At 58.5% G+C, this 22,956-nt stretch overlaps 1 protein-coding gene across 13 annotated transcripts in view; it reads left to right on the plus strand.

Moving 5' to 3' along the window:
- The window catches only part of KMT2D (lysine methyltransferase 2D), a 40,525-nt gene extending 18,105 nt beyond the window's left edge, over positions 1-22,420 (plus strand). For 7 of the 13 annotated variants that reach the window (XM_062203728.1, XM_062203734.1, XM_062203732.1 and 4 more), the window contains exons 32-56: positions 91-1,902; positions 2,006-2,188; positions 2,269-2,405; positions 2,598-4,474; positions 6,923-7,046; positions 7,192-7,276; positions 7,370-7,436; positions 7,538-7,770; positions 7,878-10,544; positions 10,629-10,769; positions 10,893-11,060; positions 11,219-11,378; positions 11,879-11,954; positions 12,124-12,299; positions 12,396-12,526; positions 12,915-13,047; positions 13,128-13,255; positions 13,362-14,502; positions 16,990-17,126; positions 17,219-17,349; positions 17,827-17,874; positions 19,057-19,342; positions 19,537-19,610; positions 19,752-19,860; positions 20,024-22,420. In XM_062203728.1, coding sequence (XP_062059712.1) covers positions 91-1,902; positions 2,006-2,188; positions 2,269-2,405; positions 2,598-4,474; positions 6,923-7,046; positions 7,192-7,276; positions 7,370-7,436; positions 7,538-7,770; positions 7,878-10,544; positions 10,629-10,769; positions 10,893-11,060; positions 11,219-11,378; positions 11,879-11,954; positions 12,124-12,299; positions 12,396-12,526; positions 12,915-13,047; positions 13,128-13,255; positions 13,362-14,502; positions 16,990-17,126; positions 17,219-17,349; positions 17,827-17,874; positions 19,057-19,342; positions 19,537-19,610; positions 19,752-19,860; positions 20,024-20,116 — 10,317 coding nt within the window. In that variant the 3' untranslated portion in view covers positions 20,117-22,420. The remainder of the gene's footprint in view (positions 1-90; positions 1,903-2,005; positions 2,189-2,268; positions 2,406-2,597; positions 4,475-6,922; positions 7,047-7,191; positions 7,277-7,369; positions 7,437-7,537; positions 7,771-7,877; positions 10,545-10,628; positions 10,770-10,892; positions 11,061-11,218; positions 11,379-11,878; positions 11,955-12,123; positions 12,300-12,395; positions 12,527-12,914; positions 13,048-13,127; positions 13,256-13,361; positions 14,503-16,989; positions 17,127-17,218; positions 17,350-17,826; positions 17,875-19,056; positions 19,343-19,536; positions 19,611-19,751; positions 19,861-20,023) is intronic. The other 6 variants (XM_062203736.1, XM_062203737.1, XM_062203740.1 and 3 more) reach the window with 5 other exon arrangements.
- Positions 22,421-22,956: the final 536 nt, after the last annotated feature.

A 22,956-nucleotide genomic window follows, 5' to 3' on the forward strand; every position in this document is an offset into this window, starting at 1 on the left:
CGTGCTGTGCTGTGCTGTGCTGTGCTGTGAGGGGCCTGCAGTGGGGCCCGCTGCAGCAGCCTGACTGCCCTGTGCTTGTGTGCCCTGCAGCAGGCTGAGAGCCAGATCAACAAGCAGACCAAGGTGGGCGACCCAGCCCGTAAGACTGATCGACCGGCCCTGCATCTCCGCATTCCCCCCCAGCCGGGGGCCCTGGGCAGCCCGCCCCCTGCTGCCGCCCCTGCCGTTTTCATTGGCAGCCCCACTCCCCCCGCCGGCATGTCTACCTCCGCGGACGGGTTCCTGAAGCCGCCAGCGGGCACCGTGCCCGGCCCCGACTCGCCCGGTGAGCTCTTCCCCAAGCTCCCACCCCAGGTGCCCGCCCAAGTGCCTTCGCAGGACCCCTTTGGACTGGCCCCTGCCTACGCCCTGGAGCCCCGCTTCCCTGCGGCACCACCCGCCTACCCTACCTATCCTAGTCCAGCTGGGGCCCCTGCGCAGCCCCCAGTGCCCGGTGCCTCTGTTCGTCCTGGGACTGGCCTGCCAGGGGAATTCCATGGCACTCCCCCTGGCACTCCCCGACACCAGCCCTCCACACCTGACCCCTTTCTTAAGCCCCGCTGCCCCTCACTGGACAACCTGGCTGTGCCTGAGAGCCCAGGGGTAGGGGGAGGCAAGGCTTCTGAGCCCCTGCTCTCACCCCCACCTCTTGGGGAGTCCCGCAAGGCCCTGGAGGTGAAGAAGGAAGAACTTGGGACATCCTCCCCGAGCTATGGGCCCCCAAACCTGGGTTTTGTTGACCCACCCTCCTCAGGCCCCCACCTTGGTGGCCTGGAGTTGAAGGCCCCTGACGTCTTCAAAGCCCCGCTGACCCCTCGGGCATCTCAGGTAGAGCCCCAGAGCCCGGGCTTGGGCCTCCGGCCCCAGGAGCCACCCCCTGCCCAGGCTTTGGCTCCTTCTCCCCCAAGCCACCCGGACATCTTTCACCCTGGCCCCTACCCTGACCCCTATGCCCAGCCCCCATTGACTCCTCGGCCCCAGCCCCAGCCCCCTGAGAGCTGCTGTGCCCTGCCCCCTCGTTCACTGCCCTCTGACCCTTTCTCCCGAGTGCCCGCCAGTCCTCAGTCCCAGTCCAGCTCCCAGTCACCATTGACGCCCCGTCCTCTGTCTGCCGAGGCTTTCTGCCCGTCCCCTGTCACCCCTCGCTTCCAGTCCCCTGACCCTTACTCCCGCCCACCCTCACGCCCTCAGTCCCGTGACCCGTTCGCCCCGTTGCATAAGCCTCCCCGACCCCAGCCCTCTGAAGTTGCCTTTAAGGCTGGGCCTCTGGCCCACACTCCCCTGGGGGCCGGGGGCTTCCCAGCAGCCCTGCCCTCGGGGCCAACTGGTGAGCTCCACGCCAAGGTCCCAAGTGGGCAGCCCCCCAGTTTTGCCCGTTCTCCTGGGACAGGCGCATTTGTGAGCACCCCATCTCCTATGCGTTTCACTTTCCCTCAGGCAGTGGGGGAGCCTTCCCTCAAGCCCCCTGCCCCTCAGCCTGGTCTCCCTCCACCCCATGGGATCAACAGCCATTTTGGGCCCGGCCCCACTTTGGGCAAGCCTCAAAGCACAAACTACGCAGTAGCCACGGGGAACTTCCACCCATCGGGCAGCCCCCTGGGGCCCGGCAGCGGGTCCACAGCAGAGGGCTATGGGCTGTCCCCGCTACGCCCCACGTCAGTTCTGCCACCACCTGCACCCGACGGATCCCTCCCCTACCTGTCCCATGGAGCCTCACAGCGGGCCAGCATCACCTCTCCAGTCGAAAAGCGAGAAGAACCAGGGGCTGGAATGAGTAGCTCTTTGGTGGCACCTGAACTCCCAGGTACCCAGGACCCTGGCATGTCCAGCCTCAGCCAGACAGAGCTGGAGAAGCAGCGACAGGTGAATGGACACCCTGGAGCTGAGCTCCCCCACCCCCATCTGCTGTCCCTGGGCTGGTCCTGTGATTGGAGTTGAATGGGCTTACCTCTTATCTGTCGCGCAGCGCCAGCGACTCCGTGAGCTGCTGATTCGGCAGCAGATCCAGCGCAACACCCTGCGGCAGGAGAAGGAAACAGCTGCGGCAGCTGCAGGAGCTGTGGGGCCCCCTGGCGGCTGGGGTGCTGAGCCCAGCAGCCCTGCCTTTGAGCAGCTGAGCCGGGGCCAGGCCCCCTTTGCTGGGACTCAGGTAGGTCTGGTGGCAAGGAGAGGTGGGGCTGTGATCCCGAAGGGTAGCCTCCCCTTCATCTTCATCTGTCTGTCTTCTAGGATAAGGGCAGTCTCATGGGCTTACCCCCCAGCAAGCTGGGTGGCTCTGTCCTGGGGCCAGGAGCCTTCCCCAGTGATGATCGACTCTCACGGCCACCTCCCCCAGCCACGCCTTCCTCCATGGATGTGAATAACCGGTGAGGCTCCAGGAAGTTTCCTGGGGGTAAACCAAAGGGTCCCATTGTTCCCACCATCGTGTACTGCCTCTCCTTTTCCTGTCTCATCCGTCCTTCCTGGGCATCACTTGGTCTCCCTCACTCCTTTCCCCTCCCTGCCCTAAGCCTGTGTTCTGGCCCTTTTGCCTTCTGATTTCCTGCGTATTCTTCCAGGCAACTGGTAGGAGGCTCCCAGGCCTTCTATCAGCGAACGCCCTATCCTGGGTCCCTGCCCTTGCAGCAGCAGCAGCAGTTGTGGCAGCAGCAGCAGCAGCAGCAGGCAACAGCAGCAGCCTCCATGCGACTCTCCATGTCCACTCGTTTCCCATCAGCTCCTGGACCTGAGCTTAGTCGCCAAGCCCTGGGGTCCCCCGTAGCAGGAATTCCCACCCGCTTGCCAGGCCCTGGCGAGCCAGTGCCTGGTCCGGCTGGTCCTGCCCAGTTTATCGAGTTGAGGCACAATGTACAGAAAGGACTAGGACCTGGGGGAGCTCCATTTCCTGGTCAAGGCCCCCCTCAGAGACCTCGTTTTTACCCTGTCAGTGAAGACCCCCATCGACTGGCTCCGGAAGGGCTGCGGGGCCTGGCGCTGTCAGGCCTTCCTCCACAGAAACCCTCAGCCCCACCGGCCCCTGAGCTGAGCAACAGCCTCCATCCCCCATCCCACACCAAGGGTCCCACCCTTCCGGCTGGCTTGGAGCTGGTCAGCCGGCCACCCTCGAGTACAGAGCTTGGCCGCCCCCCTCCTCTGGCCCTGGAGCCGGGGAAGTTAGCCTGCGAGGATCCTGAGCTGGATGATGACTTTGATGCCCACAAGGCACTAGAGGATGATGAAGAGCTCGCTCACCTGGGGCTAGGTGTGGATGTGGCCAAGGGTGACGATGAACTGGGCACCCTGGAGAACCTGGAGACCAACGACCCCCACCTGGATGACCTGCTCAACGGAGATGAGTTTGATCTACTGGCCTACACGGACCCGGAGCTGGACACTGGGGACAAGAAGGACATCTTCAATGAGCACCTGAGGCTGGTGGAGTCAGCTAACGAGAAGGCCGAGCGGGAAGCCCTGCTGCGGGGGGTGGAGCCAGGAGCCTTGGGCCCTGAGGAGCGCCCTGCCCCCGTTTCTGATGCCGCTGAGCCCCGCCTGGCATCCGTGCTCCCAGAGGTGAAGCCCAAGGTGGAGGAGGGTGGGCGCCACCCCTCCCCTTGCCAATTCACCATCACGACCCCCAAGGTAGAGCCAGCACCTGCTACCACTTCCCTTGGCCTAGGCATGAAGCCGGGGCAAACTGTGATGGGCAGCCGAGAGCCCCGGATTGGTACAGGGCCATTTTCCAGCAGTGGGCACGCAGCGGAGAAAGCCCCCTTTGGGGCCACAGGAGGACCACCAGCTCACCTGCTAGCCCCAAGCCCACTGAGTGGCCCAGGAGGATCCTCCCTGTTGGATAAGTTTGAGCTCGAGAGTGGGTCCTTGAGCTTGCCCGGTGGCCCTGCAGCATCTGGGGATGAGCTGGACAAGATGGAGAGCTCCCTGGTGGCCAGCGATCTGCCCCTGCTCATTGAGGACCTGTTGGAACATGAGAAGAAGGAGCTGCAGCAGCGGCAGCAGCTCTCAGCACAGCTGCAGCCGACTCCGCAGCAGCAGCAGCAGCAGCAGCAGCAGCAGCATCCTCTGCTGTCCGCAGCAGGCCCTGCCCAGGCCATGCCTCTGCCCCATGAAGGCTCTTCTCCGAGTCTGTCTGGACCCCAACAGCAGCTTTCCCTGGGTATCGGAGGGGCACGGCAGCCAGGCTTGGGCCAGCCGCTGATGCCTACCCAGCCGCCGGCCCATGCCCTCCAGCAGCGCTTGGCCCCATCCATGACCATGGTGTCCAACCAAGGGCACATGCTAAGTGGGCAGCACGGGGGGCAGGCAGGCTTGGTGCCCCAGCAGAGCCCACAGCCAGTGCTGTCCCAGAAGCCCATGGGCGCCATGCCACCTTCCATGTGCATGAAGCCTCAGCAGCTGGCAGTACAGCAACAGCTGGCTAACAGCTTCTTCCCAGATACAGGTAACCTCAGCAGGCGTCATGGTTGGTTCCTCAGGGTGATCATTGTCACCACCAAGTGTGAACTCTGATCCTAAAGACCCTTTAAGATGATCCCTGGTCAAGGGAGGTGGGATGTTAAGGGCTTTAGCTGAATAGCCATCCTACTCACTGTAGCTTTTAAGGGAGGGAGCAGCTTCTGGCATGCAGTGGGCATTCTAGTGTGTGAATGAGTGAGTGGGGGCCAGTGCCGTGGCTTAATAGGCTAATCCTCCGCCTACGGCACTGGCACACCGGGTTCTAGTCCCAGTCAGGGTGCCGGATTCTGTCCCGGTCGCTCCTCTTCCTATCCAGCTCTCTGCTCTAGCCTGGGAGTGCAGTGGAGGATGGCCCAAGTCCTTGGGCTCTGCACCTGCATGGGAGACCAGGAGAAGCACCTGGCTCCGGGCTTCGGATCAGCGCGGTGCTTCGGCCGCAGCAGCCATTGGGGGGTGAACCAACAGAGAAAGGAAGACCTTCCTCTCTGTCTCTCTCTCTCACTGTCCACTCTGCCTGTCAAAAAAGAAAAAAAAAAAAAATGAGTGAGTGGGAACTTTGCATCTGACAGCAAAGGCTTTGTGGGTATGTTGAGGCTCAGAGTTTAGGACTTGGAGAGAAGCAGGGCCAGAACAAACAATTGGGACAGTGAAAGACTGAGGGAGGTGGCAGTGGCAGTGGCAGGAAAACTGCTGGGGTGTTTGAATAGTGATGAGTAGGCAGTGCCAGACTTTTGGACAGGTAAGAATGGGGTGGAGGGTGGGGCCAGGATCTGTTTCCCATCTACCTCGCTAATGCGACTAGGGAAGCAGCCGATGATGGCAAGAGACCCAGTTGGAGTTCTCAGCTTTTGGCTTTGACCTGGCCCAGCTCTGGCAGGCTGTTGTGACCACTGGGGAGTGAACCAGTGCATGAGAGGTCTCTCTCTGTGTCACTCTGCCTTTCAAATAAATAATTCCTTGGGGGGAGGGGAGGAATTGGGGGAAGAAGGGGCAGATTGAGGAAGACCTCAAATTACCATAGCATTTCTTGAGTAACTGGTATTTGCCAAGCCCTATGCTGAAAGCTACTCACTGTCCAACTTAAGGATCACAGCAGACTCCCTGAATAGGTAGTGTTGTTATTCTGTTGCAGAGGAGGAAACAGGAGAGGAGGGCGAGCCGCTAGCAGAGCTAGATCTGAGTCCTGGTGCTTACTTCACAGTTACATTGCCTCTGAATTCCAGGACAGGGATCCGTGTCAGTCTTCCAGAAAGTAGGGGAGTCAGACATGTTTTCTGAGTGGTGGAGAAATGCACAAGGGCACAAGATTTTAGGAATGTAGAAGTTTTTGGTGGTCACTCGCTTCTTGTTTACTTGGCATCCTGGACAGACTGTAGCCTAAGGGTACAGGTGAGGGTATGTTGTATCCAGGACAGCTGTGGCATCTAGGCCTTTGCCACAGTGTGTGTATCTTGGGTTCTTTCTAGAAAATATTTATTTGAAAGGCAGAGCAAGAGAGAAACGGCAGGCATGGGGCGGGGAGGCGGAGACAGAGGTCTTCCCCATCTGTTGTTTTATTCCCCAAATACCTGAAACAGCCAGGCTGAACCAAATGGATGGCAGTCACACAGAGGGAAGGTCCTGGATCAGAGGCAGAGTCGCTGGGACGGTAACTGGTACTCAGCTGGTGCCCTGACCCATGGGTTAGCCTGCGCCGCACCAGCCCCTGTGTCTGGGTTTGGTCACACTAGTTGCAGAAAGAACACTACTTGAAGAGTACTTTCCAGGTCCTTAAGGTTACTCATGCTCTTGTCCCCTCTGATCCGGAAAAAGAGTAGGAACCCTGATCTCTGTCAAACAGAGGGATAACCTGGGGCTTAAAGAGTGAAGTGACATTGATAGATGGTGGACTCAACAAGTATTTCTTGAGTCCCTTTTGCGAGCACTATGCAAGTCAAAGCAGGATTGAATGTCCTGTGGATAACAGCAGTCAGCCAGGCTCAGCTAGCTCAGTGGTCCTGCTGTACTGCACCTTTATTCCGCGTGGCTGGGCGAGGTCAGCTTATCGGGAGAGATAACAGATGTCCAATGGGTCTTCAGAAAAGTTCATGGAAAGTGTCAATTTTGAAAAGCACCATATGGATTTTCAAAATGTTTGCTTCAAAATAAGTTTATCTTTTCATTCCATTTTGCATGAACTTTTAAAAATATATATTTTTGAACTTTATTCATTTATTTATTGGACAATCAAAGAGAAAGAGGAGACACAGAACTGGGGGTTGAACCCCAAGCACTCCACTGTGGAGTGTGAGCATCCCAGCTAGTGGCCTGACCACAAGGCCAAGTGCCCGCCGTCTGTTTTTCACGAACTCTTTGAAGTTCTTTCATGCAGTGGAGCATTGCCCTCTCCCTCCCGCCCCCCAAAGTCCAGCTCACTTCTCTTTTCCTTCTGCAGACCTGGATAAATTTGCTGCTGAAGATATCATTGATCCTATTGCAAAAGCCAAGATGGTGGCTCTGAAAGGCATTAAGAAAGTGATGGCTCAGGGCAGCATTGGGGTGGCACCCGGTATGAACAGGTGAGACTGTGGGCTGGTGCTGGTCTTTTTTTTCCTCTGGTTAACACCCATTCCCTTCTTGGCACTCCCTCCCTCCTGTCCTCCATCTTTGCCTTTTGACTCTCCCATTGCCAACACGTACTCTTTATGCTTTGGTGGACTCCAGGCAGCAAGTGTCCCTACTAGCCCAGAGGCTCTCAGGGGGACCTGGCAGTGATCTGCAGAATCATGTGGCACCTGGGAGTGGCCAGGTAAGTGGCCAAGTGGGAATAGGATCTTGAGACACCATTCTTAGGTTCTGGCATGAAACAGTGACCCTTCAGCAGTATCTCTCATCATCGCAGGAACGGAATGCTGGTGACCCCTCCCAGCCTCGTCCCAACCCACCCACTTTTGCCCAGGGAGTGATCAGTGAGTACAGGGCATGGGAGGAGGGTGCGAGGAAGTGGTTTGGGGCAGATGGAGGAAGAGAGATTGGGATCACCATGTGGCTCCTCTATCTCCTCTCCCAGACGAGGCTGACCAGCGGCAGTATGAAGAGTGGCTTTTCCATACCCAGCAGCTCCTACAGATGCAGCTAAAGGTGCTTGAGGAACAGATTGGTGTGCACCGCAAGTCCCGGAAGGCCCTGTGTGCCAAGCAGCGTACTGCCAAAAAGGCTGGCCGTGAGTTCCCGGAAGCTGATGCCGAAAAGCTCAAGTTGGTTACAGAGCAGCAGAGCAAGATCCAGAAACAGCTGGATCAGGTAGGGCAGCTTGCACCTAGCAGCCAGAAGCCAGAGAAGAGGGATGGCACGGGGCAGGGGGAGGGTTGCAGGCTCCAGACTGACCTCTCTGACTCTCCCACATTAAGGTCCGGAAACAGCAGAAAGAGCACACTAACCTCATGGCAGAGTATCGGAATAAGCAGCAGCAGCAGCAGCAACAGCAGCAGCAGCAGCAGCAGCAGCAGCAACAGCAGCATCAGCACTCAGCCGTATTGGCTCTTAGTCCTTCCCAGAGTCCCCGGCTACTCACCAAGCTCCCTGGGCAGCTACTCCCTGGCCATGGGCTGCAGCCACTACAGGGGCCCCCAGGTGGGCAAGCTGGAGGTCTCCGCCTGCCCCCGGCGGGTATGGCACTGCCTGGACAGCCTGGTGGCCCCTTCCTCAACTCATCCCTGGCTCAGCAGCAGCAGCAACAGCAGCATTCTGGTGGGGCTGGATCCCTGGCGGGCCCTTCCGGGGGCTTCTTCCCTGGCAACCTTGCTCTTCGAAGCCTCGGACCTGACTCAAGGCTTCTGCAGGAAAGGCAGCTGCAGCTGCAGCAGCAGCGCATGCAACTGGCCCAGAAACTGCAGCAGCAGCACCAGCAGCACCTCCTAGGCCAAGTGGCAATCCAGCAGCAGCAGGGGCCAGGGGTGCAGGCGAACCAGGCTCTGGGCCCCAAGCCCCAGGGGCTTCTGCCCCCTAGCAACCACCAAGGTCTTCTCGTCCAGCAGCTGTCCCCTCAACCACCCCAGGGGCCCCAAGGCATGCTGGGCCCTGCTCAGGTGGCAGTATTGCAGCAGCAGCACCCTGGAGCTTTGGGTCCCCAGGGCCCTCACAGACAGGTGCTTATGACCCAGAATCGGGTGCTGAGTTCCCCCCAGCTGGCACAGCAGGGTCAGGGCCTTATGGGACACCGGCTGGTCACAGCCCAACAGCAGCAGCAGCAACAGCAGCAGCAGCAGCACCAACAGCAGGGATCCATGGCAGGGCTTTCCCATCTTCAGCAGGGGTTGATGTCACACAGTGGGCAGCCTAAACTGAATGCCCAGTCCATGGGCTCCCTGCAGCAGCAGCAGCTCCAGCAGCAACAGCAGTTCCAGCAGCAACAGCAGCAGCTCCAGCAACAGCAGCAGCTACAACAGCAACAGTTGCAGCAGCAGCAGCAGCAGCAGCAGATGGGCCTTTTGAACCAGAGTCGAACTTTACTGTCTCCTCAGCAGCCGCAGCAGCAGGTGACACTTGGCCCCGGCATGCCAGCCAAGCCTCTTCAACACTTTTCTAGCCCCGGAGCCCTGGGCCCAACCCTCCTCCTGCCGGGCAAGGAACAAAATGTAGAGACGGCGCTTCCTTCAGAGGGCACTGAGGGGTCCTCTGCCCATCAGGGAGGAGGGCCGCTAGCAGTAGGGGCTACACCTGAGCCAATGGCTGCTGAACCAGGGGAGGTAAAGCCTTCACTCTCTGGGGACTCACAACTCCTGCTTGTCCAACCCCAAGCCCAGCCTCAGCCCAGCTCCCTACAGCTACAGCCACCTCTGAGGCTCCCAGGACAACAGCAGCAGCAGCAAGTTAATTTGCTCCACACAGCAGGCGTAGGAAGCCATGGGCAGCTAGGCAGCGGATCATCTTCTGAGGCCTCAGCCATGCCCCACCTTCTGGTCCAACCATCTGTTTCCTTAGGGGACCAGCCTGGACCCATGACCCAGAACCTTCTCGGCCCCCAGCCGCCCCTTGGGCTCGAGCGGCCCATGCAGAATAATACAGGGCAACAGCCTCCCAAGCCGGGACCTGTCCCCCAGCCCGGGCAGGCTCTGTCTGGGGTTGGAGTCATGCCTACAGTGGGTCAGCTTCGAGCACAGCTCCAAGGAGTCTTGGCCAAAAACCCACAGCTGCGGCACTTGAGTCCTCAGCAGCAGCAGCAGCTCCAGGCCCTCCTCGTGCAGCGGCAGCTGCAGCAGAGTCAGGCAGTACGCCAGACTCCACCGTACCAGGAGCCTGGGACCCAGCCCTCTCCCCTCCAGGGCCTCCTGAGCTGCCAGCCACAACCTGGGGGCTTCCCTGGATCCCAGACAGGCCCCCTCCAGGAGCTGGGAGCAGGACCTCGACCTCAGGGCCCACCCCGGCTCCCTGTCCCACAAGGAGCCTTATCCACAGGACCAGCCCTCGGCCCTGTGCACCCCACACCTCCACCATCCAGCCCCCAAGAGCCAAAGAGACCCTCCTCACAGTTACCTTCCCCCAGTGCCCAGCTTACCCCCACCCACCCAGGGACTCCAAAGCCACAGGGGCCAACCTTGGAGTTGCCTCCGGGGAGGGTCTCACCTGCTGCCGCCCAGCACACGGATACCTTCTTTGGCAAGGGTCTGGGACCTTGGAATCCCCCAGACAACCTAGCAGAAACCCAGAAGCCAGAGCAGAGCAGCCTGGTAGCTGGGCAGCTGGAGCAGGTGAACGGACAGGCGGTGCCTGAGCCACCCCAACTCAGCATCAAGCAGGAGCCTCGGGAGGAGCCGTGTGCCCTGGGAGCCCAGGTGGTGAAGAGGGAGGCCAATGGGGAGCCAGTAGGGACACCAGGTACCAGCAACCACCTCCTGCTGGCAGGCCCCCGCTCAGAGGCTGGGCATCTGCTCTTGCAGAAGCTTCTACGAGCAAAGAATGTGCAACTCAGCGCTGGGCGGGGGCCTGAGGGGCTGCGAACTGAGATCAACGGGCACATTGACAGCAAGTTGGCTGGGCTGGAGCAGAAACTGCAGGGTACTCCCATCAACAAGGAGGTGAGTATGCGAGCCAGAGTGGGGCAGAACGAGCAGGTCTGGGTCAGACAGGACAGCTGCCTTTACTTGGCTTGTCTGGCTTAGGATGCGGCAGCAAGGAAGCCTCTGACACCGAAGCCCAAGCGGGTGCAGAAGGCCGGCGACAGGTTGGTGAGCTCCCGGAAGAAGCTGCGGAAGGAGGACGGGGTGAGGGCCAGTGAGGCCCTACTGAAACAGCTGAAACAGGTGATGCCCAGGAGCCAGTCCCCCGGCCCCATCCCAGGCAAGGGGGCGCTCTGTCCCCGCGCTGTGCAGTGGCAGAGATGCAGACACCACTGGTTTCCGACGTGGTCATCTCGCCCCTCCTAGGAGCTGTCCCTGCTGCCCCTAACGGAGCCTACCATCACCGCCAACTTTAGCCTCTTTGCTCCCTTTGGCAGTGGCTGCCCGATCAGCGGGCAGAGCCAGCTGAGGGGGGCCTTTGGAAGTGGGGCACTGCCCACTGGCCCCGACTACTACTCCCAGCTGCTTACCAAGGTGAGAAAAACTGCACTGGCTTTTTTGGGTTTGTGAGGTGCTGGGAGCACTGGGGGTGGAGATAGAGGACTTTGGAAATTGCTGGTGTGGTGTGGGGCCAGGAGATTGTGTCAGTCTCCCTCGGCCATCTTGCACACACCACCCCACCCCACCCTCAGAATAACCTGAGTAACCCGCCGACACCACCCTCGTCGCTGCCCCCCACCCCACCCCCATCGGTGCAGCAGAAGATGGTGAACGGTGTCACTGCGTCCGAGGAGCTGGGGGAGCACCCCAAGCACGCTCCGGCTGCCCGCGACACGGAAGGGACGCCGCGGGGTGAGTGGGGAGCAGGCTGCCCCTTCCCCAGTGGGATCGCCCTGCCACTCAGCACAGGGAATGAGCAGGCTGTGTGCCTCCCTGAGGACTTGGCTGACAGTACCTGGGAGAGGAGGGCCCTGCCTGGGGGAGTCTTGGTGAAGCTGCGAGGTGTGGAGCAGGAGTCTTACCTGGATTCTGGTTTCTGCGTTTGTTTTTACCTGTGTTATTTTAGCCACATTCACTTGACTGACTTGCGTGAGCCTTGGCATGCTCATCTGAAGGAGTTGCTACGAGACAGAGAATGTCCTTAGAGCCCAGGGCCTGGCTCTCAGGCATGGCTCATTAGAATGCAGTTTGTCTGCCCCAGACTGGTAGGGGCCTAGATGGCTGCTGCTGCCAGCCAGGAGCTCATCTTGGCTAAGTGCAGCCTGAAATACCAGGTGCTGGGACCCGGGGCAGGTGCAGAGAAGCACCATCAGCTCTGTTCACCGGCAGCCTTTCTCCTTTCCTGCCCTCAGATGCTTCTGAGGTAAAGAGTCTGGACCTGCTGGCCGCCTTGCCTACCCCACCTCACAATCAGACTGAGGACGTCAGGTAGGGGTAGGGTGGGAAATGGGAGGGGGCGTGGGGTGGGTGCAGGCCCCTCTGTCTTCCTCTGGCCAGTGAGGGAGTTCACGGGAGGCTGGGATGTACACTGACCTCCAGGTGTGTGTGTGGGGGTGTCCACAGGGCTGTAACGACAAATGTCTCTTTGGGCCCACAGGATGGAGAGCGATGAAGACAGCGACTCCCCTGACAGCATTGTGCCGGCGTCGTCTCCTGAGAGCATCCTGGGGGAGGAGGCCCCTCGCTTCCCTCAGCTGGGCTCTGGCCGGTGGGAACAGAATGACCGGGCCCTTTCCCCTGTCATCCCCATCATCCCTCGGGCCAGCATCCCAGGTGTGTGCTGCTTATGGGCTAGGCCTCAGCTGGGTGGTTGGAGGCGGTGGGGAGGGAGGCACCTCCTTACCCGAGTCCTTATTCTGTCCTCTTCAGTCTTTGCAGACACCAAACCTTACATGGCCCTCGACCTGGACATCCCAGGAAAGCTACCTGCCACAACTTGGGAAAAGGGCAAAGGAAGTGAGGTGTCCGTCATGCTCACGGTCTCTGCGGCCGCAGCCAAGGTGTGTCCCCGGGACACCTTTGGGCTAAGGGGACCCTTGTGCCGGGACAGCTGTCCCTGGAGCATGTCTAAATGGCATTGCACACCTGCTATGTGCGGAAGCCTGGATAGGAGGCCACCCTCCAAGGGCTCTTGAATGTGCTGATGTGCACGGGGCATCTCCAGGTTGTGACTGCAGCAGGTGCCATGCCTAAACCTCGCAAACCCAGTCTTGTGTTGGTGGTGCTCCGGACAGGCTGTTGTGTGGGCACGTTTAAGGAGAGTGGGAGTGGCAGGGGTAGGGCTGCCCAACCCAAGGACATGGGCTATGGGTGTCTTTGTCCCATCCCCCCCCCCACCTGCCACCAGACAGTGTTGGTTTGTCTCCCCTCCCTCCCCTGCCCCGGCAGAACCTCAATGGTGTGATGGTGGCCGTGGCAGAGCTGCTGAGCATGAAGATCCCCAACTCCTATGAGGTGCTGTTCCCCGAGAGCCCTGCCCGGGCAGGCGTGGAGCCCAAGAAGGGGGAGGCCGAGGGTCCTGGTGAGTGTAGTAGGAAGTGCTGTGGGGGCCTGTGGGGACTGGTTCTGCGGTGGGACTCCTGACCCTTTCCTTCCCACAAGGAGGGAAAGAAAAGGGCCTGGGTGGCAAGAGCCCGGAGGCTGGCCCCGAGTGGCTGAAGCAGTTTGATGCAGTGCTGCCCGGCTACAGCCTCAAAAGCCAACTGGACATCTTGAGCCTCCTGAAGCAGGTAGGTCCAGGGGAGAGAAAGCCCAGGGCTGTGTGGGGAGCGGAAGATCTGGGCTGGTGGGCGGGAAGCGGAGCTGGCACTCACGGTCCAGGACACCCTCTCCTAGGAGAGTCCCGCCCCAGAGCCGCCCACCCAGCACAGCTACACCTACAATGTCTCCAATCTGGACGTGCGACAGCTCTCTGCCCCGCCCCCTGAGGAGCCCTCCCCGCCCCCATCCCCCTTGGCACCCTCTCCTGCCAGCCCGCCTGCTGAGCCCCTAGTTGAACTTCCGTCGGAACCCTCGGCTGAGCCACCTATGCCCTCCCCTCTGCCGCTGGCCTCGTCCCCTGAATCGGTGCGGCCCAAGCCCCGAGCCCGGCCCCCTGAGGAAGGTGAAGACTCCCGTCCGCCTCGTCTCAAGAAGTGGAAGGGGGTGCGCTGGAAGCGGCTACGCCTGCTGCTGACCATCCAGAAGGGCAGCGGGCGTCAGGAGGACGAGCGGGAAGTGGCCGAGTTCATGGAGCAGCTCGGCACGGCCTTGCGGCCAGACAAGGTGCCTCGGGACATGCGGCGCTGCTGCTTCTGTCACGAGGAGGGTGACGGGGCCACGGATGGGCCCGCCCGCCTGTTGAACTTGGACCTGGACCTGTGGGTGCACCTCAATTGTGCCCTGTGGTCCACGGAGGTGTATGAGACCCAGGGTGGGGCACTGATGAATGTGGAGGTTGCCCTCCACCGAGGCCTGCTCACCAAGTGCTCCCTGTGCCAGCGAACCGGTGCCACCAGCAGCTGCAACCGCATGCGTTGCCCCAACGTCTACCACTTTGCCTGTGCCATCCGCGCCAAGTGCATGTTCTTCAAGGACAAGACCATGCTGTGTCCCATGCACAAGATCAAGGGTCCCTGTGAGCAGGAGCTGAGCTCTTTTGCGGTCTTCCGGCGGGTCTACATCGAGCGGGACGAGGTGAAGCAGATCGCCAGCATCATCCAGCGAGGAGAACGGCTGCACATGTTCCGTGTGGGGGGCCTCGTGTTCCATGCTATTGGGCAGCTGCTCCCTCACCAGATGGCCGACTTCCACAGTGCCACCGCCCTCTACCCCGTGGGCTATGAGGCCACACGCATCTACTGGAGCCTCCGCACCAACAACCGGCGCTGCTGCTACCGCTGCTCCATTGGTGAGAACAACGGGCGGCCCGAGTTCATGGTCAAAGTCATGGAGCAAGGCCTGGAGGATCTGACCTTCACCGACGCCTCTCCCCAGGGTGAGCATGGGGCCTCACATGGGGACGGGACTGGGCAGGTCTTTCCCAGGGACACCGTTTGGATGGTGGTGATTCCCCGCCATGGGAATGAGCCTCCCTCTCCCAGCTCAGGCAGGCAGGAGTGTATATCGTCCTTGTCTAATCTCACACATTCTGGCTCCTTTTCTTACCCTCAGTGGGACTAAGAGGACACAGCTCTGAGATGCCATTGGCTGGTTCTCTCAACCTGAGCCAGACTTTGAGGTTCTTGTTTATTTTAAAAAACGTATTTACTTACTTAGAAGCTTTTTTTCCCCTAAGATTTATTTATTTATTTGAAAGAGTTACACAGAGAAGAGGAGGCAGAGAGAGGGGCGGGGAGAGAGGGAGAGATGGAGAGAGGGAGGGAGAAAGAGGTCTTCCATCTGCTGGTTCATCCCCAATTGGCCACAATGGCCGGAGCTGTGCTGATCTGAAGCCAGGAGCCAGGAGCTTCTTCTGGGTCTCCCATGTGGGTGCAGGGGTCCAAGCACTTGGGCCCTCCACTGCTTTCCCAGACCATAGCAGAGAGCTGGATTGGAAGTGGAGCAGCCAGGACATGAACTGGCGCCCATAGGGGATGCTGGCACTGCAGGTGACAGCTTTGCTGCTACGCCACAGCACCAGCCCCACTTAGAAGCTTTCCATCTGCTGGTTCACTTCCCACGTGGCCAAACGCCAGGGCTGGGCCAGGCTGAAGCCAGGAGTCAGGAATTCCATCCAGATCTCCCACATGAATGGCAGTGACCCAAGAACTTGGGGGCCATCCTCTGCTGTTTTGTTCCAGGCATGCTAGCAGGGAGCTAGATTGGAAGCAGAGCAGCCAGGACTCGAATCTGCACTCCAGTAGTGGCCAGTGTCACAATGGCGCAGTAGCCTGCTGTGCCACAGCACTGGCCCCTTAGTCATGAGTTTCCTGGGCAGAATTCTTTTGTTCTTAGTTTTAGTGTAAATAATCCAGGTAACAGTAAGAGCTCGTGCCTCTTAGTGAACATAGTATGCCACAGACAAAGCTCGGTGACTGAGACTTTGTTCCTGCTACTGCCTGAGGTAAGTCCTATCATTACACCCACCCAGACTCAAGGACTGTAGTCTTGGAGCGATGTGTTTGGTGTAAGGTCTCACAGCCAGGGCCAGGGCCAGGGCCAGGACCTGGACCCAGGTCTTCCCAACTGTAAAGCATACCTGTTCTTTCAACAAGGACTGTGGTCTCTGCCTTCTCCCACGGGTCCTGGGTTTGTGTCTGCATCACAAGGTTCTGTGATATCCCACTCCAACATTGGAAGCCTCCTGGCTGCAGCTTTTTGGACAAAAAAAATTTTTAATTTTCTTTTTAATTTTTTTAAAATAAGTATTTATTTATTTGCAAGTCAGAGTTACACAGAGAGAGGAGAAGCAGAGAGAGAGAGAGGTCTTCCATCCGCTGGTTCACTCTCCAGTTAGCCGCAACGGCCAGAGCTGCGCTGATCTGAAGCCAGGAGCTAGGAGCTTCTTCCGGGTCTCCCACGTGGGTGCAGGGGCCCAAGGATTTGGGCCATCCTCTACTGCTTTCCCAGGCCACAGCAGAGAGCTGGATGGGAAGTGGAGCAGCCAAGTCTCAAACCGGCGCCCATATGGGATGCCAGCGCTTCAGGCCAGAGCGTTAACCCACTGCTCCACAGTGCTGGCCCCTAAGTTGTCTTTTTAAAAAATATATTCGGCCGGCGCCGTGGCTCAACAGGCTAATCCTCCGCCTTGCGGCGCCGGCACACCGGGTTCTAGTCCCGCTCGGGGCACCGATCCTGTCCCGGTTGCCCCTCTTCCAGGCCAGCTCTCTGCTGTGGCCAGGGAGTGCAGTGGAGGATGGCCCAAGTGCTTGGGCCCTGCACCCCATGGGAGACCAGGAGAAGCACCTGGCTCCTGCCATCGGAACAGCGCGGTGCGTCGGCCGCAGCGCGCCTACCGCGGCGGCCATTGGAGGGTGAACCAACGGCAAAAGGAAGACCTTTCTCTCTGTCTCTCTCTCACTGTCCACTCTGCCTGTCAAAAAAAAAAATATATATATATATATATATATTTATTTATTTATTCAAGTGGCAGAGAAAGAGACAGTGTTGCTGTTCCCCATGTGCCTGCAGTAGCTGGGGCTGGGCTGGACTGAAGCCGGGAGCAGGGAATTCAGTCTGGATCTCCCACATGGCAGGCAGGGACCCAACTGCTCGAGCCATCACCGCCGCGCCCCAGGATCTGCATGTCCTACAAGAAGCTAGAATTGTGAGCCAAGGACAGGAGTCAAATCTAGGCACCCTGGGATGAGCTGTGGGCCTGTTAATCACTAGGCCAGATGCCTGCCCCGCTCCCAGGAATAGGAGTTCCTGGAGCTCCGCATACCTCTGCCACAGGAGACAGCAGCTGTTCAGGCTGGGGTTAGAGGCTGGCGGTCAGCAGAGGTCTCCTCTAAGGACCCCTCGCATTCTCTCTCTCTCTCAGCCGTGTGGAATCGCATCATTGAGCCTGTGGCAGCCATGAGGAAAGAGGCTGACATGCTGCGGCTCTTCCCTGAGTACCTGAAAGGCGAGGAGCTCTTTGGGCTGACAGTGCACGCGGTGCTCCGCATAGCTGAATCGGTGAGGAAGAGGCCTGGGGGCAGGGCGGCCGGGGAGCACTGGGCCCGCCTGGGGTGGGCCTGGGCTGAGACCAGCACGCCCTGCTCCCACAGCTGCCCGGGGTGGAAAGCTGTCAGAACTATTTGTTCCGCTATGGACGCCACCCTCTGATGGAGCTGCCCCTCATGATCAACCCCACTGGCTGTGCACGATCAGAACCCAAGATCCTGACACACTACAAACGGTGAGCTTGTGGCGTCGGGCTCAAGACATGTGGGTGTGGGCGCAGGTGGAGCTCCTCAGCCGTGCTCTGAGGGGTGGGGGTGCACAGATCAGAGTTCCCCTGGAGACTCAGGAGTCTGCGCGGGAGGGTGCGCAGGTGTCCCTGAGGTCTCCCTTACCTCCTCCCCAAACCTGCCTGGTGTACTGGGCTGACTTGGGATATAGGATATAGTTATCTGGGACCCTGGGAGTGGCGTCTGGGATGTTCTGGGCAGACAGTGGTGAGATCTTGGGAACTCTGTAAGGGATCTGGTCACCTCTCCCCTCGCCTCTTCTGCTTCCGAGGGGGGCCTATGAGTCTCCCAGATGTCAGACATTCCATGAATGCTAGGGTCACCTTCCCTTCCCCAGGCTGAGTTGGTAATAAATAATTAGAAATATAGTGGAAAAATAATAAAACCTGACATTTGTATAGCACTTTATACTTTTTTTTTCAAAGCGTTTTCACATCCATTATCTCATTTGATCCTCACAACAACCTTATGAGGTAGGTAGGGCAGGTGGTATGACCCCCGTCTCATAGCCGAGAAAACTGAGGCCCAGCCAGGTGAAGTGACTAGACCAAGGTCACACAGACCAGACTCCACCCTCCACCCTCCACCCCTGGACTTCTTTCTATCTGCCACAGTAGCCTGGCCTTGGCCCCTGGGCAGAGGGGGGCAGAGTCGTGGCAGCAGGGCTGTGTCGAAAGCCTTTGGTGGCTCCTAGGCTGTGGTAGAGCGTCAGCAACTCCACCCCTCGTTGGCCCTAGTCCTTGATGCTCTATACCAGTGGTTTTCAAACCGGGAGTGCATGTGTTCCACAAAGCCCGGAACACGTGAGCTGATGGGCAGAATGCAATCCTCCCACGCAAACCTAATTCCTCCATCCTCAGATTGGATGTGACCAGAACTAGAAGAGCCCGTTTCATTGAGCTTATGCATTGGAGTTGCAAGCAGCATCCTGTTAAAGGGGGTGGGAGGTGGACAGGGGTGGGGGTTAGGGGGGTAGGGGGGAGATTTCTACTACATTAAAAAGAAACAAACCAAAAATGTTTGAAAACCACTGGTCTGGGATGGGCAAAAATTGGGCTGGTGCCCGCGGGTGGTGAGAAGGCACCCCGCTAGGCCGCAGTCATTCCCCTGCACTGAGCCATCTGTGAGAGCACCCCCGTGTCACATCAGAGAGAGAGGTGGTCTGGAGACAGGCAGGGGTGCCACCAGCCCACTTTGGGAGACGTGGCCCCTATTTTTTCAGGGCTTCAGCATCTGCAGGAGATAGAACTTGGACATTTGCAAACCATCAGCTTAAATTCTAGGCCCAGGCTGCTTGGGGAAGAGCTCCCAGAGGAGCGTGGCCTTGAGTGTGGTTTGGCAGAGGGGGTTGGGTGGGAAGTGGGGAGAAGGAAGGACAGGCTCAGTGTAGGGGGAATCGGTGCCCCCTTCCCTCCACCACCCCCCACCTCCCTATCCTGGGTTCTCTGCGCCACCAGAGTGTCAGAAAGGCCCCCGTAGCTGGCTGCTGCCTCACCCAAGCTGCAACCCACTCGCCTCTGCTCTGCTCCAAGGCAGTGCTGGCAGTGCTCGCCGCAGCACACGCCCCAAAGTGGTGCCGCGGGTCCAGAGGTGGCGAGTGGGGTGTGCTTGGCCTGGGGCAGGGCTGTCTTGTCATGGACTGTGTCACCTCCCAGGCCCCACACCCTGAACAGCACCAGCATGTCTAAGGCGTATCAGAGCACCTTCACAGGCGAGACCCACACCCCATATAGCAAGCAGTTTGTGCACTCCAAGTCGTCTCAGTACCGGCGGCTGCGCACCGAGTGGAAGAACAACGTGTATCTGGCTCGCTCCCGGATCCAGGGCCTGGGGCTCTATGCCGCCAAGGACCTAGAGAAGCACACGATGGTCATCGAGTACATCGGCACCATCATTCGCAACGAGGTGGCCAACCGGCGGGAGAAAATCTACGAGGAGCAGGTATGAGCAGACAGAGCACTCGCTATGGCTCCATATCCACACGCGGCCAGGGCACCAGTGGGTCCTGAACAGGTGGATGGCTGGGGCAGAGCGGGGAGGGAGAGATGGGAGAAGTGTGGAACATGCCAGGTGAACCCACTACCCCTGTCCCTGTCTGATATCTCCTGTCCCTTGTCCAACCTCTGCTTTTCTAGAATCGAGGCATCTACATGTTCCGAATTAACAATGAACATGTGATTGATGCTACATTGACCGGAGGCCCTGCCAGGTGAGAGAGGAATAAGGGAGGGACTTTCAGGGGTTCCTGAGGGCGGCATGGGTGGGCTGGGGTAGGGGTGGTAGGCCACAAGGAACCAAAACTGTCCCGACTTGGCCATTTGGTGTCCCTAACTCTGTCCCAACTGCCCAGGTACATCAACCATTCCTGTGCCCCTAACTGTGTGGCGGAGGTTGTGACATTTGACAAAGAGGACAAAATCATCATCATCTCCAGCCGGCGAATCCCCAAAGGAGAAGAGGTGAGAGGAGGCGTCCCGAGGGGTGGTGGAGCAGCCCCTCCTCTGCCCTCCTCTGCCGTCACTTGGAGGCCGCAGCTCCCAGGCTGGATCCCAGGCCGGATCAGCTCTGCCGGCCGCCCTTCTCCTGGGATCGGGCACTGATTCTGCCCTCTCCTCTTTGCAGCTGACCTATGACTATCAGTTTGATTTTGAGGACGATCAGCACAAGATCCCCTGCCACTGTGGAGCCTGGAATTGTCGGAAATGGATGAACTGAGAAGCTTTGAGGCTACCAGGCAGGGGAGTCCACCCACCCCCAACCTCTTCCCTGAAAGGGATGAGGGGGAAGAGAGGTAGCAGCCAGAGCCAGGACCCAGGGCTGGGGCTGCCGGCTGACCGGAGCCCCTGGCACAGGAGGCTGGGGCAGAGGGCCCTAGGCCAAGCCCACCCTGGGCACCAGGGACAACCCCTTCCCCGCCACCGGCCCTCAGGCTGGCATCTCTGCCCCCAACTCCAGGAGGGGCCAGACAGAAGCAGCCATTGGGCATCTCAGGTTTGAGGGGGATACGGGCCTGGAGCTACCCAGAAGCCTCTGGGAGGCAGCAGGGAAGAGAGGAGGATGTGGGGCCTCACAGCCCTGCTGCTCCCTCTGACTCCTCCAGCCCAACTCCAGGCTGCAAAAGAGACTTGACTAAGCTTGACAATCCCAAAGGCCGGGTCCCACACCTGGCCCTGCCTGCCGGGTCCTGCCCCCACCCTCACTCCCACCCCCTTCCCTCTTGATCTGTCTCTGTCTCCCTCTTCTCCTCTGTGTTTCTGTCTCTCTATGGGTTGTGTTTCCTTGTTTTCCACTCTGACAAATGCAACGTGAATGGGAAAGAGGCGCCCGAGCTGCCCGGGAGGGCAAGCTGGGCAAGCCGGGCAAGGAGACCCCGCACCCACACCTACCTCATTTAAGTGTTGGATTTTTTGCTGTTTTGAAATGTGAGACCCTCTCCAAGCCCCCCGACTGCCCCAACCCTCTCCCCCACCTCACTGCCCTCTTCTGAGTGGGTGGAAGAGGGGGCAGGAGGAGGAAGAAAAAACAACAACAAAAAATCCATCTTTGTTTTTAATTCTGGGCATGGGATGGTGGTTGAGGCAAATGATGGTGAAGATTGGGGATGACTGGCCCCTGGTTGCTCTGGGAGTTCCTTCTCCGTCTGGACACAGGAGGGGCATGCTAAACCTAGGACCAGGCTGTCTCCCTCCTCTTCTCCCAACCTCCTCATGCGCCCATTGGCCCTCCGGCCCCTGCATGGGGTGGGCGGGATGGGTGAGGGCTGGCCTGAGAGGCGTGCCCGCACCCAGTGAGGCAGGGTGTGGCCCGGAGCTCCCACTTGCCCTCAGTCACCAAACTGCTGCTGGTCTGGTGGGAAGGGGTGGTGGTGCGGGGTGGGGAGCTTAGTGTCAGCGCGGGGAGGGTGGGGGGTATTTATCTATTTATACATGGGGTTGTACATAGTCGTGTGGGGCACGGGGGAGCCGGCTGGAGGTGAGAACCCTCCCCTCTCCCCCACCCCCCGGGGAGAGCAAATGTAAAACTACTAATTTTTGTGCTTTATATATTCTATATAAATATATCTATTTTCTTTTTACAAAACCAGTTTATAAATGGTAGGGGGGCGTGGGGCGGACACATGGAGCTCCCCTTGTGGGGGGGCCCCCTCCATTACCCAACCTACCGCCCTTTTCCTCACCCCCCCCCCACTCCCTACCCCCTGGCGATGACTGCTGTAAGGTGGGGGTACAGAGAGAGGCCGGGCGATTCCCACCCGCTTGTATCGTTGGACTACGTTATAACGCACAAAAGTGAGCTGACCCCAGCGGGGGAGCCAGAGGCCGAGGGGTTCCCCGCCTCCCCTTCCCCTTCCTGCCCAAGCTTGTGCTGCAGTTGAACCTCTTTCCGGGGGTGAGGGTAGGGTGGGGGCTGGGTGAGGCCCCGGACCCCTCCTCTAGTGGGGAGCCATGGGAATGAAGATGAAGCTTATATGCAGTTCTCTCCTAAGGGGCTGTGGGCAAAGGGCATTTTGTAATTAATATTTTCAAGAATCAAATGTCTGGAGTGTAGGAGTGGGCTTGGTGGCAATGGATGGGCAGGCCTGCTGGAGGGGGAGCACAAATTGCTGTTGTGATTTTAGGTTTGTTTTTGTTTTGTTTTGAATTGGGGGGGGTCGTGAATTGGGGGTAGGGAGTTTTTTTTTTTTTTTAAGCTGCTTCCTCAACCGTTTCAAGCTGCAGATGTTTTAAGAGAGCACCCCCACTCCGGCGGGAACCGCTATAATTAAGTCAGACAGTGGGGAGACTGGGCTGCCCCCAAAGCCACAGCCCTTGGACCCTTTTCCAAGAGCGAAAGGTCTAGGCTACAGGGAGGGGGAGATTGGCTCCTATGAGTCAGGCTCTGGTTGGGGCTTGGGCCCTTGGATTGGGAAAAGGAGAAGGGGCAGACTTTGTAAGCATATGCTAGGTATCCAATAGTCCTGTAGAACTTAGTAAAGAAACCTTATACAGTTTTTAATTTTTATATAAACTATAACTCAGACCCAAGCTACAAGGTTGGAATTTTGGTTGTTGGTTTGTTTTTTTTTTTTTTTTTTTTTTTTTTTAAGTACCCTGCCTGTATAATTGCATCAGAATTCCCTCCTCCCCCCCCCCCCCACCCCGTGTTTGTATTTTGGGTTGGTTTACACTTGCACATACTCAATTTTCAGTTTTTCCCCTTTAGTCTTCTATTCTCACCTCCAGGACCCTCCCCCTTTTTAAAAAATAAATCGCTGACAAGTGTGAATCCCGTGAAGACTTTATTTTGTGTTGTGTGTATCCTGTACAGCAAGGTTGGTCCTTCGTAACAACGGATGAAATGGTTCCCCTTTTTAAAGCGCCCTCTCTCCCTCCACCCCAGCGCCCCCAGTCCTTGGCATGTTTTGTATCAGCGATCATTCTGAACTGTACATAATTTATGTTGCGAGAGGCAAAGGGCAAGTTTTGGATTTTGCTTCTTCCAAGTTTGTTTTTAAACGACAAATAAAAAAAGAACATTTTAAATACAAGCGGCTCCGTCCCATAACCCTCGCCGTC

The sequence above is a fragment of the Lepus europaeus genome, chromosome 10, assembly GCF_033115175.1.
Source record: "Lepus europaeus isolate LE1 chromosome 10, mLepTim1.pri, whole genome shotgun sequence".
Classification (NCBI taxonomy): domain Eukaryota; kingdom Metazoa; phylum Chordata; class Mammalia; order Lagomorpha; family Leporidae; genus Lepus; species Lepus europaeus.